Here is a 17,865-nt window from a genome sequence, read left to right on the forward strand (position 1 = left end):
TTTTCCTTATTGTACTTGTCGTAGACAATATACTATTGCATTTAGTTGTTTCGATTTTTCAATTAATTTGCACCAATCACAAATGACAATTTTTATGTAACTGAAATATTTTTAAAGTTTTTTAATTTATTGATGAATTTTATATATTCTAAAAATTAATTTTCACCACTATGATTGGTTGTTTTGATTTTGTCTTATAGGACTCCTTTATTCAAAGGTAGCTCCATTACTCATTTCCATTACTCATTTTCATCGGCACAATTTTAGGAATGAATTGATAAACTATATTATGTTGACAACAATATTAAGTATTTAATTTTTTTATTTAAGATTTATTCATTTAGTTTTTACAAATACAACCATAATCTTTTTAAAATTTAATTTTCATTTTAAGACACATTTAATTTTTTTATTTAACATTTATCCATCTTGAATTTCAGAAACTGAATTTTATATTGAAACCTGCTCAAATATTTTTATATTGAATTTTATATATTTACCTAAAATATTTTTTTCTATCCAAATATTATTCTAGAAATCTTATAATTACAAATTATTAAATGAAAAGTAAATTTTTAAATAAACCTTTAGATATTGATATCTGTAAGAGAAAAGAAAATCTATTTTTAAGTAAAAGTGAAATTAATCACATATTTCATCTAAAAGTAAGATTTTAAATCTAGTTCTTTTTAAGTTGTTTGATTGGAAAATATATGTAAAGTGAATTTAAATATAAATTTAAAATTCTATATTGAAATAAGTTTTTTTAAGATTTTCAAGTTCTAAAACTAAGATAGAGTAATATATATTGAAGGAAACAAATAAACTTAAAGATTGTTTCCCTATTTAGTTTGAATAATTTTTTTTTAGAGAAGATGGTGTAAGATAAAACTCCTAGGCTTAGTTTTCCACTTCCACCAAGAGATTTCTCTTATCTCCTAGTATCCTATGCTTCTATAGGATCTCCTAATAGGATTAGATCATTAACTAAATCCTATTCACTCTTTACTACAAGAGTCACACCTTGAAAACTCCACCTTGGATGATCCACACCTTAATTTTGGTTCTCTTTCTCACTTTCACTTAGATGGATCTAAGTGCCAAATCCACTAAAACATCACAAATTTCAAACTTCATATTGGGGACCTTCTTCACATTGAATTCATTCATATTCCATCCCATTTTACTGATTTGGGAAGGTTCTTGGCTCTTAGGTTTATCATATTCAAGATTTCATCCAAAAGAGATCTTAAAAATAGGCCTATTTCTAGTAGCCGTCACCAATTAGTTTTTCCCCTTTTTAGAAATATTTTCCCAAACAACTCAGAAAAATAAAACCTGATTTGGATACCATTTTGGAAGTTTTAAAACTTTCATTAAGGTTTTTGGGTCTCAAAGTGACTGTACACCTCCTTCCTAATATCAAGGAGAAACAGGGCTAAGAGGCCTAGTTTCCAAGACAGCTTGTCTAGGATTGATGAAAAATTCTCAAAACCTATCCTAATGGACTGGTACGACTTCCCAATTCTTAGGATGGATAACTAACATGAAAAACTACCATAAAAATTCCTGGGGTGCTGTACTTCCCATTCCCCACATGAAATGATTTGATTTCTCACTGTCAAGCCTCTAACCGGGTATGTCAAACTCGCCTAGGGCCTGATCATAAAGCTAGCTTCCTTTCTCATGATGCTTCCTAAATTTAGATACAATACGTACAGAGGCCCCACTTGAAGATTCAACCACTTATTTAGTGTTTCCATGGTTGAAACTCATGTGGGAGCCATTTTTACAAAATCTATCACAGTGTGACCAAAAGAAAGTCCTGAACTAAAACAACTTGAAAACTATGATAAAACTACTCTATTAAACCCTTAACACATAAAATGAAAAAGTCTTCAAAATGACTATAGAACACGTCTCAACCACTGTATCAACACGTTTTTGGCTTCAAGTATGATTGTTCCTTCAAAAACCGAAATATCACTTCAAAAATAGAGTTTTCCAGCCACTTCATTAACTCAAACTTTTTTACAATATGCAACCAATGCTTGGAGATTCAAGACATCACTCCATTAGGTGTCTTCTCCACCATTCTAGGGCCTATTTGGTCGAAAATAACCTCCCACAATCAAAGGAATCTAAGGCTATCCATGTTGCATGGAATATTTGCAATAAGTGCAAAATGTTGTTATGACAACATTCTTACAACACTTGGCAACTTTGATAGATGCCTAAATCCTATATTATAGGCTTCTTATCCTCACATATTTTGAGGATCCAAGATCATTCATGATCATCATATTTATTTAATAACCATTAACCATTCTTAAGCCTAAGACATATTAATGACTCAATCTCACTAACTCCTAACATTAAGAATTTAAATAACAACTAACAAAGGCTATTTGTGTGACCTTAGTCTTAGTGACTAATTCACCTAGCCAACATAAAACAATACCTTCTAAGGTCCTCAACCAAATTACACTAACTTCTTGACTTGGCTAGAGTAAAGTACAAGCCAAAATTGACTAACTAGTAGAGGTTAGCCTAGGTGCTCCTGCACCAGAAGAGTGGAACTCAAATGAAATAGTGGAAAATTAAGAGCACTCTTTTTTAGCTATTTTGTATTTAAAAATTAATAGAATCTTGTAACAATTCAAATTTATTAGCAATTCCACACTTTCTTTATCCAATGAGATTAGCTTTCTACTAGCATTGATTAGAATGTAGATATAATTCAATGATGCTAGGAGTTTGTCCTGAAATGAACTACCACTTCATTAATTCCATTGACTTCCAAGGTAGTTTTGAACTTATTACTAGATTATTGTTTGGTTTTAACTTCCACAAATAAAAGTGAGGATTTTGGTGAGATTTATAAATTTATTATTTATTTAACTACTTTTCAATATTGAAATTAGATTAATTGATTTGAAATACTTATTTCAATAATAATTTTATCGTACATCTAATTTTTAATAATACATTTATTCTATTGATTAATTGTTATAATATTTAATTACTATTTCTATTACAATACATTCTCCGGCAAGTACATGCCACTACGTGGCACTTGTTCATAATAGTGGTGAAAAATAAAAAGAGATTTGATATTAAAAGTAAACTACTTTGTAATGAGAACTTTTTTTTTGTTGCTAGGGAAGCCCTATAGTTATATGAATGAATAAATATTTTGTAATGAGGACTTATTTGTTAAGCATATATTTAGTTTAGTTAATGGCTATTAGTTTTAATAATAATATTTATTTTCTTTCAATATTAAAAAAATTAAATCAATTTTATAATTGTAAATTAATAGATAACTTATTTTTTGTATTTTACAATAGATAAATTGATGGATCAACCACAATTGTTATGTTGTGTATAATAAATACTTGTTCTATATTGGGTTGCATAATGAATTAGTAATTGGATATTAGTAGTTGATGGACCAACCCAAAAATGACTTGAGTGAAATTTAATTTATTATAAAGAGATTTTAGCGTACTATTTCTTTAGAAAAAATAAAATCAACAATAGCACGAGGATAGTGTACATGAAATATTTAAAAATAACTTTAAAGTTAATATTTACTCACATAAATTATTGAGACTTATTTAACTATTATTAACAATTTAATTGATTGTTTATTCTAAATCTAAAAATTATTAGAAGTGTGATAATTTTTTCAAATTGTATAAGAGTTCATATAATGTTATATATATATATATATATATATATATATATATATATATATATGTATATATATATATATATATATGTATATGTATATATATATATATATATATATGTATATGTATATATATATATATATATGTATATGTATATATATATATGTATATGTATATGTATATATATATATATATATGTATATGTATATATATATATATATATGTATATGTATATATATATATATATATATATATATATATATATATGTATATATATATATATATATATATATATATATGTATATATATATATATTTTAATTATAAGATAATTATTTTGTTTGTTTGTATTATAAATTTGGTGGAGAAAAATGCAATATGGAGAACCTCTAGAAAAAAGGTTATAGATTACCTAATCATATAATTTGTATGATATGTAAAAATTGTAAATAAATTACTAACTTTCAATTATGTAAAAATAATTAGTTGTGATTGGTCCAAACCAATTCAACAATAGGACAAAAGCAATGACAAGTACAACAAGAGCTCTTTGAGAGCTGAGTCCTTGTCTCTAAGGAAACAAATTGGACGTAATATTTAAAATTATGGTTTTGAAAAGAGAAGTTATAAATTTTAGCAAATTTAATTTAGATTTTTAATTAATATTTTAAATTTTAGTTTTATAGAATAATGTGGCAACTAGCCATTGTCTGAAAATATACAACTTAATGTAATGCATTGTAAAATCACAAGATTTGAATTAATAGATTTTTAACTAAGAAATTATTTTTTTTAGAATTTTATTACATAAGTTAAATTTAGAAATTAATTTTTTAAATTTTTTTAATTAATATATACTAAAGTCTATATATATAAAGCAATACAATTCTTAATAGCAATAATATATTTTAATAAAAAAAAAATTAATAATTATTGATTTATATAAAACTAATTTTTAAAATAATTTAAAATATATTAACATTTTTAAAAATATTTTGAAAAATAAAAATTGTGATATTAATATTGACAAGACATTATTTTTGTTGTGGAAGATAAAAACATGACTTTTTGAGAAAGAACTTGTGACAAATATGCAAAAAATAAAGTTGTAAAGTTGTAATCATTTTATAAATATAATGAACTTGTGACAAATATGCAAAAGAGAAAGTTGTAATTAATAATCAACTTGTCACAAATATGAAAAAAATAGAATTATGATTAATGAATTCATTAATGCATGTTAGAAACTATTGTATTTTTTGAAATGGGAAAATAAAATAAACCCCACAAAAAATACAATAGATCAGTTAGAAAAAGGTAATAAATCAATATAAATTAATTTAAAAATATAAAATTTATTGAACTTTAGAACTTGATTTTTTTTGGGTTGCACAAATTAGAAGGGGTCAAACAAAAACATTAAAACACTAGTACTCTGCCTATAAGACTAATAATATATATTTCTCATACATACATGTTATACAATAGATTAGTAATAAATGTACGGGTTCTCTGCAAATTTAGGGAGTAGATTTGAGAATTAAAGTAGGAGAAGATAAATGACAGATTTGATGAGAAACGACACTGAACAGTTGATTGAGATTTGAGAAGAAAAATCAACTCAGCTGTCAGCGATAGGCAGTCAAGACAGGGCGGAATACGAAGGAAGTACAGGTAACTTTCAGCACTCATAAGTTTTGAATAATTTCAAAAAGCAGGGGCTACAGTAAGCCCGTGGTATACAGCCACGAAAATGCACTTTCTTACGAAGGAGAGGATTTAGAATTTTTTTTGAGAAGTTGAGAAAAGCAATGTAAAAGAAGTGCATTTTCGTGGCTGTATAGACGTTGCCCTATAGTAAGGACATTCTATCTCCTATTTCAGCGTTTTCATCTACCATAATATCTTGGAGAACAGCCTTGGAAATTTTGTAACTCAAATTGCATACAGTGTTAAGTCATGTCTTGTTCGATGAATCGAGTATCATTCCTACAGTGATTAATAGGTTACCACAGGAATAGGTGGAGTAGATACTGTTTTTGATATTGGCATTCCAGATATATAGGAAAAATAGATAGAGTGGATTTATATGTGAGTTCCATTGTCTGGGTTCAGTCCTTGGGTTATTTCTATTTTATGCCTTGCAAATAAGGAAAAGGCTCTAACGACCCTTGTAGATTATTGACTTAAAATGTCATAGATTTTAACTTATTTTAATACCATATTGCCTATTTCTCAAAAGGGCAAAATGTTTTATTTTGTCCTCCCTTAGTGCTGCTATCATCTATATGGCCCCGTTTGGTTGCTGGAAGATGAGGGCCAAAATTGGGTTATCAGGGTTAAAATCAGGTTTTGCAAAAAAAATATGGACGTTTGGTTGGTTAAAATTATACCCTGGTTTTCAATTTCATTTTCCAATTTTGGCCAAAACTGGAAGATGTTTTTTCCAATAAAAAGGTGGAATTCGAAATCAAAACTAAGTTTTGAATTTCATGACAGTTTTTTAATAATATTGTGGGGTCCACAGTATATTCATCTTCTGTGTCAACCAAACGGACCATTGTCTTTCCAAACCACAAAACCAGGCTGGTTATAAGATAACCTGGTTATGCGACAAATTCATCTTCCTAAACCAAACGGAGCCTATATGTATATGACACTGGAAGAAGAATAGCCCCTGTTAGATTTAATCAGGAAAACTGAGTATGCCTTGCATTATCAAGCACTTGTAGAACATTTTGAAATACATTGCAGGTATCAAGGAATGCCATGGAAGGAGATTATCAAGCTTGAGTGCTACAATGATGACAATCCTCAGACCTCTGTTTTAGATTGGAGGTCACAATCTCATGCTGACATTTATCTTTGCCATTGCATCCACTACTCACTTCACTATCTCGTAAAAATCCACGTGTATCAAAATTTCTTGAAGAAAATGAGTTCCGCCATTGAATTTATTATCTGCATATGATCATCATCAGGACTCACAATTGTTTTTTTTTTTCTTCTTTTTAAAGTGTTCCGTTATCATTAAAGTTCGGATAAATTACATCTCCATAGGCGGGTGTATAAGCCACTTCTTTGAACTTCATATTTTTGCATTGTAAAATTTGCTTTAGGTGTTTTGTAATTAATTAGCATCTCATCATCTTATTCAAATTCCTTTTTTATTCTTTGTAACAAGCTCGATTTTACATATAATGATGTGTGTATTCTGTTCTTCTGTTTAAGATAGTATGGTCCTGTAATTCACTAACTTTAATGTCTGATTCCTGTTACTATGATTTAATTTCACACTTGGTTATTGACATAAATTAAAGCAAACCTGTATATATTTCTATTGGCACAACCCATGGAGCTTCATCCTCATATCAGTGATTCTTTAGCAAGCTAGACCTTATGAGAATTACAATGTTATAATAAGCATAAATTCTAGAAGCATGGGTAGCAAAAAGGCGAGAATATATATTTCATTTAGCAGCTGGAAAAGTAGTGGATATTATAGATTTTTGGTCCGCTGCAATGAAGTTGCAGGAGTTGCACAATAACAAGCAATGACCTTGAAATGGAGCCATTATTATCCCATGAAATCTATTGTGGCTATTTTCTCCTACAAACAGATAATCACTTCACAACCACTGTTTGTGCTACAATCTGGGTGGATGATTAAGAAACGCTAAACTTGTTTGCATGGGATTTCTTGCATTTAAGAGGGCTGTTGTTGGGATGCTAAGGTTGGTCTGTGACTTTGTGTCTGTTCTGTTCCCTCGTCATTGGCTCCAATCCAAGTCATCCTAGTCATTTTTCAGCTGTAATTGGCATCTTTTATTGGGGGAAAAATAATAGGGTCTTAGATAGGTGCTTGAAGCTATCTCCCTTAGGGGCCACCCAACATAATATTCTGCCTCGACCTAAGGTTGTTGCTTAAGATTGGTCATGGATTCAAGAATTGCTCCGAGGATTATGTTTTTTGTTTAACAATGTAAGGATTCTATCTTCAATCCCAAGTGGTTTCAGGTAGCTCAGTTAGAGCAAATCAAGCATTGTACTAGATGATTCTTTTCCAGTGTAATTTATCTCATAGTTGTAGTAAGTATAGTGGAAAATCTATTTTCACATGCATCTCCCTCTTATAGAGGTCCACGTGATAGCACAATCTCTGTTGCAGAAACTGGGAAAATCTGTGATGAGTTTTATTATTGACACTTAGCTGTGATGCCAGTATGTTTTTTAGTCACTCTTTTTTTCTTAGGTTAAAATATGCAATTCTGTTTTTCTTTTCTCTAACTCCAACGCTTACTCTAATTTGGTTTTTATCAATTAAATAAAAATCTTGAATTTGTTGTTTGTTAATAATTTTAGACAAGTATATTTTGCTAGTAGCATAATTCTTTATTTTACCACCGATCTCTTTGTAGTAGTCTAATGGATATTGTTATTGTCTTAGCAATCTGTATGCCTGCGTTTCTTTAACACATCTTTTTCAGAGTAGCTTTTTTTGGCTGCAATGCTGTTTGCTACTTGTTACCCGAGGATCCACATCAATATCTATCTGCTGCTTGAAGTTTTTAGCTAGAATCCATATATTATTTTTTTGATGTATTCTTGACATTAATTAAAAAGTATTTTGCAGCATTCCTTTTTTTGAGGTAATAATTTTGGCCACGAGTTTCTTCTCCATCATTACTTTTTTCCTCTGCACTAATAGCAGATGTAATGCTGCAGATAGGGTGTATCCTCTTGTCAGCATTTAAGGCTTCAGCTACATAGCATCATGGAGGAGGACAAACAACAAATTCCAAGTTTAAGAGTTTCAAGACTAAGGCAGTCATATGCATTTGCAACACATTCACTCTTGAAAGCCTGTTCCAAGGAGGTCCTTATCTTCTATCTGCAATAATTGATTGTTTGCTTTGTTAAGATCAATTTTTATACATATGTTTTGAAGTTTTAATAAGTTAATGGGCTGAAATCTCATGATAAAATATATCATGTCAATTGTTTATTGTTGCTTGATGTTAATTGATAATTCTATAGAGTTCCTTTTGTAATCATAAGTAAGGTGATGGCATCCTCGTAGTAACGAGCCTAGCATGCCAATATGATCTATCCCATTTGGTAATTCAAATATTTGTATTAATAGAGAAAACAATAAATATAGATTTCAAGCCAACTTGTGGCCATAGCAATGCCACCCAAAAAAATTGCCTACTACCACTACCTATCTGGTACTTGTTACATGGAATTACATCAGATTATATCATTTGAACTATCCGGCAGCCTCCTTGCAGGAAAATTTGGGGATACCATCATTTCCACCCATTATAGAAGCAGAGGCACCACCTTTTCCATCCACGTCACCAATCACACCTCCAGGCTGTTGTTGGTTCCCAAAACCACAGATTGGAAATCCAAGAGCTTTGCCAATTCTCCAATAGGATCGCCCAATCAGTTCTAGCCAATGAATGAGAATAATTCAAATTCTCCTGCATTTCAGGCTTCGCTACACCTAGGCGGGTAGACCTTCACTTCAAATCTGATCACCTGGTTCAAAACTTTTCTATAATGAATTTAAACCTTTGCAAATTCTTAGGCTGACAAGGTCCTCGAAAAATGAAGTTAAATGAATGCTTGAAATGATTGAATGTTTGTGTAAGGTTATCAATAGTTTATTTGATGCTTGGAAGAAGGAAGTGTATAGATTTCTGACTTCAACTATAAATCCAAATAATTGAACTTCAATGATTTAAAAGACTAGTGTTTCTTCTTATTCGGGCAATAGAATCAACTATTGTGCAGATTATTACGTACAACTCAATGAGACAATATTTCATCAAAAATATCTTCAATTACAACTAAGCTTTGCAAAAGATACTTTTTATATGCAATTCTATGCTAGCCAAAGGAATTTAACTTCTTAGATAGGAAGTCCGATTAGCCAGAAATGCAGAAACTTTATGTGTTTCACACTATTCCCTGTTTATTGAATGCAGAAAATATCCAATGCAAAAAATAAAGCCTTGTAGGAAAAATTCAATAATCTTTTATTGATCATAAGAGATGAATCAACATTCCAATTGTAATATATTTGCCTTGAAAATAAACAAAAGGGACTCTTATTATTTTTATTTATTACTGAAATATAATATAAAAATCAATATTAAAGTCATGCTTTAATATTTACATTCCTCATTACAGATAATTATATCTCTTACAAATGCTTCTCAAGTAATGTCTTGTTGCCTATTATTATTATTTATATCAAATGATACAATCCTTATTTATATTTGATTGTATAAAGTGACGTCTCTTTTCAACATTAAAAGTCACATCCTGTTTATTGAACAAACTAAAGGTTTTGTAATTTAATTACAATAGACATAGTCATACTCTTCCCCTATAATAAATATTATTTTCTTAGTGATTCTTCGTGGATGATCTTCCCATGCTTTTCTATGGCCAAAGACATGGCAGTGCTCACATCCTCCTCCTATTTCCCTTTGACCTGTGTCTGTTACAATGAATCTATATTGATCGCTGTCGAAATGGGAAGCCAGGCTGGGAATGGTTTTTGTTACATTGAACTTTTGGCATAAGAAACTTTTGAAATTTTAAAACTCCTCCATCACCCACGAGTGTCGCCATGGATTTCCCTTTCTCAAGAATTAGAATATTTCAAAATACTAACAATGATGGTAGTCACTTGCTGACTGGGCAAATTTTCAGAACTATCGTATATCTTCCTTGTCAACGGGCTTCAATTCTGTGTTGGCAGCTGAATATCACCACTGCCCAATACATTTAATTCTTAGCAAATCTTTGTCTTCCATGTCATCGTTATTAGGTGATATGCAACTGAGACTCTTCACCGTCTACATCTGTATCATATCGCTGTGTATATTCGTGTTTCTCCATTTGCATCATGTCACTAAATTAATGACACCCAGTGGCACCTTCAGAAACCCGATACATTTGTTTACTCCTTTTGTGCAAATAAGACCCTTGATGTGGAGGATCACAGCATACACCCCATCCTGTTCAAACACGACATAGTTTATTTTGGCGTTGAATATAGTTAAAGATGATTTTGGGATAATTCTTTCCTCCGCTTTCACCATTTAAGGAATATTTGATTTAGCTTCATTGTTTTATGAACTTTCTCTTTCATTCGAATATTGTTGTTCATTACCGTCAAGAGTTCATACGATGTTCATTGATGTTATGTGACCTGTGCAATCCTTACTCCAGCAAATTCTATAATTTACATCATATATGAAAATCAAATCCTCTAAGTAAGGTTGATTCTAAGGGCTGCACAATTCTGGACTGTCATCTGTATGTGGAGTGACTTTAGGCGATCCCGTGTTTTCTAAGTCCTTATATCTTCATTGGTTTGATACCTGTTGTGCCACTTATCCATACAGAGTTGGGTAAGGTGCAACTTCTGCAAAACACAGAAGGCTATCGGACTCTTTATCTGCAGATGGTGAAGTTTTTTAGGTCACGGACACCTCTGATCACAGAGTTATGGCTGCTCCTACCACATAAGCATGAACACAAATATAGACAGTAGAATATAGGAAGCTCAAACAGCAACTCTAACTGCAGTAGCAATGTCTAGAATCTGTTGAAGAGGAACCGACGAAGATAACATGAAAATAGGAATAAATCACCAAAATCGATCTGAGAAAACTTGATAACAAATTCAAATCAACAAAGGAATGTAACATGCCCATTTCAGGTATGAATGATGTCTCCTGCTGCTGCAAAGTATTAAAAAAAGGTGGGTTTCATATAGAGTGTATTATAATGATATGTATTTAGGAGAAGATAGCAAAGAGAGTGTAGGAATACAGAGAAATTACTTGACAAAGGTGGGAGGAACGAATGAATATGCTAAACATATAAGGTGGATATATATTATGTAAGAGATAAGTGACGTGGGAGATAGAGGTACATCCAATAAGTAGCAGGAAGTGAAATAAACCAATGTAGGATATAATGGGAAAAGAGCACTAAAGGCTCTGCTGGGATCTAGTTGATCCTAGTAAAAAGATATGAGATGTTTTTGTGAATCTAGGCTCATCATCCTCCATCTTATTTAATGTTTTCTCTATTTATGTACTAAAATTGAGGCTTCTCACACCTTATATATTGCTTTAAATATGTACTGGTATTGTTGTGGCAGATAAAAGCAAGGCTTTGCAAATCTTCTTTAGTTTGTTAAGATTGTGATAATGGTAGTTTCAATGACTATATTCTCATCATGAATCTCCAACACTTTCTCAAATGGAGGCTCTAATCCTTTGCAAAAATTAGAGCTCCATCAGGTCCACCAACAAGGACACATCCACACCCGACACAACACCACCACCACCCGATGCAGAACCACTGCAGTCCTTAACTACTCTCTGATGCCGTTTTGCTTGAAGCTGTCGTTACCACCATCACCAATTGGATTTGAGGACTTAACAAGAGTAACCTTTCGCTTCCTTTTAACATCAACTCCTAAAGCATGAGCCTGTGCATGGGACTGCATATAGAACAACTTGCTCCACCCCATTCGAGCCATTGGTAAATGTACCTTTGCTGGTGTATCGGAAGACCAAACTAATAGGGGCTGTAGTTCGCCCAACCCACCACGAATGAGATGCCACGAGCATTGCCCCATGTGCAACCCAACCTCAATTTCGGCCCTGCTCACAATATCCTCCATACCCACACCCCATTTCGACTCTAGACACTCTTACTAGAGCTTCAACCTTTGAGTCCATCACCATTAAAGCTAATGCCAAGAACAGGGATGATATATCTAGATTTGATCAGGGTCTCCAGTCATGTACCAAATGTTCCTCTCTGAAAATTTGTTTCTTTGCCTCCTAGAAGACATCATCATCATTATACTTGAACACATTGAGGAGGCACTTCACAGTAATCGACCCTTCAAAAGTAGGGATCTGTCCCATTGTGTGCAGTGAGAAATTAGCCTCCATGCTGCTAGACCTAATCTCTGCAAACATCCGTATCTAATACTTGCTTTGCGGATGCAAAATGTGCGACCAATGCCAATTAAAACGAATCCAGTAAAGCTTCCAGAAGGACCACTTTCCAATAATCACTCCATCATTACTCGGACTTGCCTACGGGCAACTCACATGCCAACTTCACATTTCAGCCTGAAACCTTTGTCAAATCTGCCTCCATTTGATTATGGAGGGTGTACTATGAACTTTAATGTATTTGTAAATCAAGATTAGATGGGATGATATTCCCGTAGTCTTCAAAAAGTTCAAATTTGTCATTCAAGGAACCTTTTACTCCCACATTCGACAATTTGTCTGCCAAAGCATTTGCCTTTTTAGGCACATGAGAATCCTAAATTCTTCCACATTCTCCAATAAGCATCAAATCTGTCTGATATGCTTCAAGTACCAAGTGCCCATCTCCCCTTTAGCAATGCGATTAACCACCAATTGTAAGGCCCTCTCGAGGTGGATCTTGTGGGCCCTCAACTTCAGACCAAACAATGCTGCTTCAACAATAGTAAGACATTCGGCCTGGTTGTTGGTACTTTTTGCTACTCTCTTTGCCACCAAAGCCATGATACTACTATCCTTGCTCCTTGCAACGACTTTGACTCCCGAAGGGCAAGGATTCCCTTTTTTTACACCATTGAAGTTGATCTTAATCCATCTTGGGTGTGTCAGGCCCCACTGAATATTTTCCTTACCAGCTGGAAGAGGATTATCCCTCAAAAGCCCATTAACGGGCTCTAATTAAGTTTTTTCCCCCTTTTAAAAATAAATAAATAATTAGTATACTAATAGCTATTAGCTATAAAATTATATTTATAAGACATTACAAGTATTAAAGTATTTAGTATTAGTTAACTCATTCTACTACATACTTATGCTAAATTTTGTAAACATCTCTAATTAATCATATAAATGATAAATACTACACTAATACTATTGCTCAATATATATATATATATATTCGATTGGTAATGTATGTATATCTTACTAAATCAAAAAATTGATTACATAGCATTTGACAACAAGCCACTTCAAATGGAAGATTAAGCACACCACCCCGCAAGCCCACTCGAATCAACTATACTTTGAGACAACATCCCACAAAAAATAAACATCGTAGTCCACCAATTTTATGACAACCTATAGAAAGAGCATACAACACAACCAACAACAATCAATACTAACAAAATTGGGCATGCCAATGAACGAGAGTCAACAAACAAAACTTCAACAAGACAACCCTGCTCAGTCTTCAACACTCGCCTCTCCAACTCTATTTTTAGTAGGAGCTTCCGAAGATCCCGCCACCCCTTCGGAATGTGCACCATATGCATTGCCATTAGCCTAGGAGACGACCAAATGACTAGGGGCGGCGTGTTCTCATAATCGCCACTGATGAGCTGCCAAGGGCTACGGTTCATGTGAAGACCCACACCCACCTTCTTATTGGCAACAATCTTGGCAAGGCCACCAACTCATTTGGGTTCCAAATATGCATGAGAAACTCTCAAAGCCTTGTCTTTAGACAAACCAACCAACAAATCCAACTCTAGGAAGAAGAAATTTCCAAGTTAGTCCTGGGTTGCAAGTTGGATTTAAGAAACTCCTCCCCAAACATTAGACACATCACCTCCCAAAACTCCACATGGTCAAATTTAAACACATTCCTCATCCGCTCCACAAAAATTGCCCCTGTAAAACCAAGCAATTGGCCTTGTGATTCCAAGGAAAAAATTACTTCCATGAGAGCCCACACACTAGCAACAACCCCAACTACAAGACAAAATAATGGCTAAATGCCCTGCACAAATTCCCCAATTCCACCTAAAATGGTAGTCGAAGCGTACAAAAACACTTTCCAACACCATGAATGATGTCAAAACATCACATTACTCGGCACCAATATAGATGCATATTAGAGGAAATCCTGCTCCTGACATTACACATGCAACCACCTTATCCAAGAGTGTACTCATTGCCTAAAAGGCCAGCTAAAAGGTACAACTTCAACCTCTAGACTCATAAATCCTTGATGTTACAAGACTGATTTAAAAGTCCTATACCTCCATTGGAAGGCCATTGTTCCCCCAAAACCTCAAGTCTTCAGAAAGCGCAAAAATGTTCACTAATGACCCATTTGCCCCTACATTAGACAATTTTTCTGCAATTGAGTTGCCCTCCCGAAGGATATGGGATACTTGGAATTCGACAAAATCCCCCAAAGGTCTCAAATGCTTCGAATGTTTTTGTTGAGGCTCCATGTATCCATGTCCCCTTTGACTATGCCATTCACAAGTTGTCAGTCATCTTCAAGATGGAGCCTCTACACTCCTAGTCTTTTGGCAATTAGGATTGCCCCAACCATTGCCAAACATTCTGCTTCATTGTTTGTACCATCCCCCAACCTTTTTGTGCCTAGAGTGAGGGTTCTACCATTCTCATCCTAGGCCACAAAGCTAGTTGCCAAACTGTAATGACCCCTACCAATAGGCCACTAAAAACCTCTAATGCTAAACTGAGAAATTTTGTCAAACACTTGGCATGCAACTGAAGACTACTACTAAAAGTAATTGCTGAACATAGGAAATTGCTTAAAACCATATGCCATTCATATATCAACAATTTGCAACAATGCCATACATATTTCAGCCAATAATATGATCATCAAACCCTAGGTTGGCAATATAGATAATCTGAAAATTACAATACTCTTTCTCTTGCAAAATCCTAGCCTTCTTTTGATTCCAATAATGCCAAATGGCAAACAAAGACAAGTACAATGTAAAATAGTAAAGTGCTGAAGCTATATTTTGTACTCAGCTGAAAACATACATTTCTTAGAAAATATGCCAAATGCCAAATGAGAAGTGAAGAACCTGATTGTAGATGGCTGTAATAATTTTTACCAATGCTGAAGTTGCCAACACCCAAGCCAAAGTCACCCCAAATCTGAAAATGTACCTCCTTCCAAATTTTCGAAAATGTTTAGGAGTTTTGAAAAATTCCTTAAAAATAAATCATGGCATTTTGGAACTCCAAAATGCACCTATCTTTATCTCCTTGACAATAGAATTCCGATGCAAAAATACCTAGAATGATATGCTGAGTAATGAGGAAGATATGAACAAAAATGTGGTTCCAAAGCCCTATCCTGGAATTCTGAAAATTGGATCAGACTTGTAGCAAAAACGAATCAGCAGCTATAACTCCATGACTGAAAATGAATAGTCCTCAGAAAAAACCCTCATTCTATAATTTCGGGTTTGCTGAAAGAAGCCTCCTAAAATTTCGGATCTGCTAAAAATGGCTTCCTATAATTTTGGACCTGCTAAAAACGGCCTCCTATAATTTCGGCCCTGCTAAAAATGCCTCCTGAAATGCTGAAATGCTGAAAATGGCCTTAGGCCCAATGATGCCCTAGCTAAAGTGACTGTAGTATCACCTCCAAATGTGTAACCCTTCAGAGGATATCTCACCCCCTCAGTTATGTGAATCCAAGGGAGACTCCGTTCCCAAAGATCTGAAACCACTTGGCTCCATAATAGACTAGGTGATTGAATCACAATCTGATGTCAAGGGAGAAAATACAAACTAGATGATCAAATGCAAAACCCATAGGGTCTATTTATTCACTTTTCAGTAGCTTCCTCTAGAAGTCAGTTAAACATTCTAGAAGCATCCAAATATTCTTATGAAATAAAGTGAACTTTTATAAAATATTACTTTATAATAAAAAGTGCATCTCAACATCAAATTATAAAACTGGGCCCGAATAAAGTAACTTTACTTTATAACAAACGTAGGCCCACATCACTAATCAACTGTAATGACAAAATACTGCCAAATAGTGGCTGGTCGACTCTCTCCACATCACCACCAATCTACGAGAGCCTGTGATAGATTGATTCAGGACGCTAAACGATGTCAGCAAAAATGGGGACATGACAGTCCGCCCTTCCTGAAATTGCTTGTCCCCAAGCAATGACTGAACAATAAACCAATCAACCCACCTGGATCCCAAATATAGTCATGTACTATATTGCTGTCAATCAATGCAGGGTCTTGCGATATCCTCTACAATATAACCAAGAAGAATCCATGAATGAAGCTTGAATCACTACTCAATTGAACTTCAAATCCACTACTGCCATAGTCAGGAACCCACGAGACACAAACTCCCAAAATATCAGAACCCAAGTAGAGTGGACATCCCAAATTGCCGACACAGTAAATACCATCGACACATCCCACTGGCCTATGCGGAATGTACAATCCAACTCTGACACAATGGTGGACACCCTCAAATCAAACTGTACCAAGTACGGAGAATCCACACACTGTACACCTACTGCAATCAGCACAACTTTGCAAATCACTGACCATTGTCTCATAACCATAACTCCCATGCACCATTGATGGTGAGTAGACATCACAAGATAAACAGCAAGAAATAAAACCCAAACCAAGTCTACCTGCCATCAACTCCTCAGCACATGGATCAAATGCAAACTGATGAACATGCCCCGCAGTATAATGCTGATCAAAAGAACCAGCCTCAGTCAACAGCTCGCCATGCAGAGGTGATACAACCCACCGCAACTGATCACCAGCTAAGTCAGAAGATGACATAGCCAAAGGAGTCGAATCAATAACAACCGTTGAAGCATCACTCCCAAACTCCTGCTCTAAGTCATGTACTATCAAGCTGTCAATTGTAGAACCTATCGCCATGTCATGCCCATCACAACTCTCATCTCGTGGCGTCAAACTGTCCCATAACTGATGACAAGCACTAGGAACCAAAGTACATCTCCGTATCATCATCTCATCAACATGGTCATCAAAGGTAAATTTATGAGCATACCTCACAGTGTAATGCCGATAGAATGCACCAATCTCAGTCAGTGGCTTAGATTGCAATCCAGATGAAACTAATTGCAGTCCGAAGACATCGCCAAGGGAGTAGTATCACTAGCAGGAACCATGCCAACTACTAGCATGATCTCTGACACAACATCCCTAGTCTCCATGCCATCAGTAGTAGAGGCCATCACCATTTCAGGCATACCACAACAATCTGCTGCAGCACCCAACTCAATTGAACCTGACTCTAGTGGAAATGAACCCGATATGCCA

At 34.0% G+C, this 17,865-nt stretch overlaps 1 protein-coding gene across 6 annotated transcripts in view; it reads left to right on the forward strand.

Moving 5' to 3' along the window:
- The first annotated feature begins 5,184 nt into the window (after positions 1–5,184).
- LOC149534269 (uncharacterized) overlaps positions 5,185–17,865 on the forward strand; it is a 100,757-nt gene continuing 88,076 nt past the window's right edge. For 4 of the 6 annotated variants that reach the window (XM_089806793.1, XM_089806796.1, XM_089806797.1 and 1 more), the window contains exons 1-2: positions 5,185–5,368; positions 8,420–8,570. In XM_089806793.1, coding sequence (XP_089662919.1) covers positions 8,469–8,570 — 102 coding nt within the window. In that variant the 5' untranslated portion in view covers positions 5,185–5,368; positions 8,420–8,468. Of the gene's footprint in view, positions 5,369–5,469; positions 5,552–5,616; positions 6,533–8,419; positions 8,571–17,865 lie in introns of those variants that run through there. The other 2 variants (XM_089806794.1, XM_089806795.1) reach the window with 2 other exon arrangements.

This window comes from Cupressus sempervirens, chromosome 10, assembly GCF_028749045.1.
Source record: "Cupressus sempervirens isolate cs-2001-9-10 chromosome 10, ASM2874904v1, whole genome shotgun sequence".
NCBI lineage: Eukaryota > Viridiplantae > Streptophyta > Pinopsida > Cupressales > Cupressaceae > Cupressus > Cupressus sempervirens.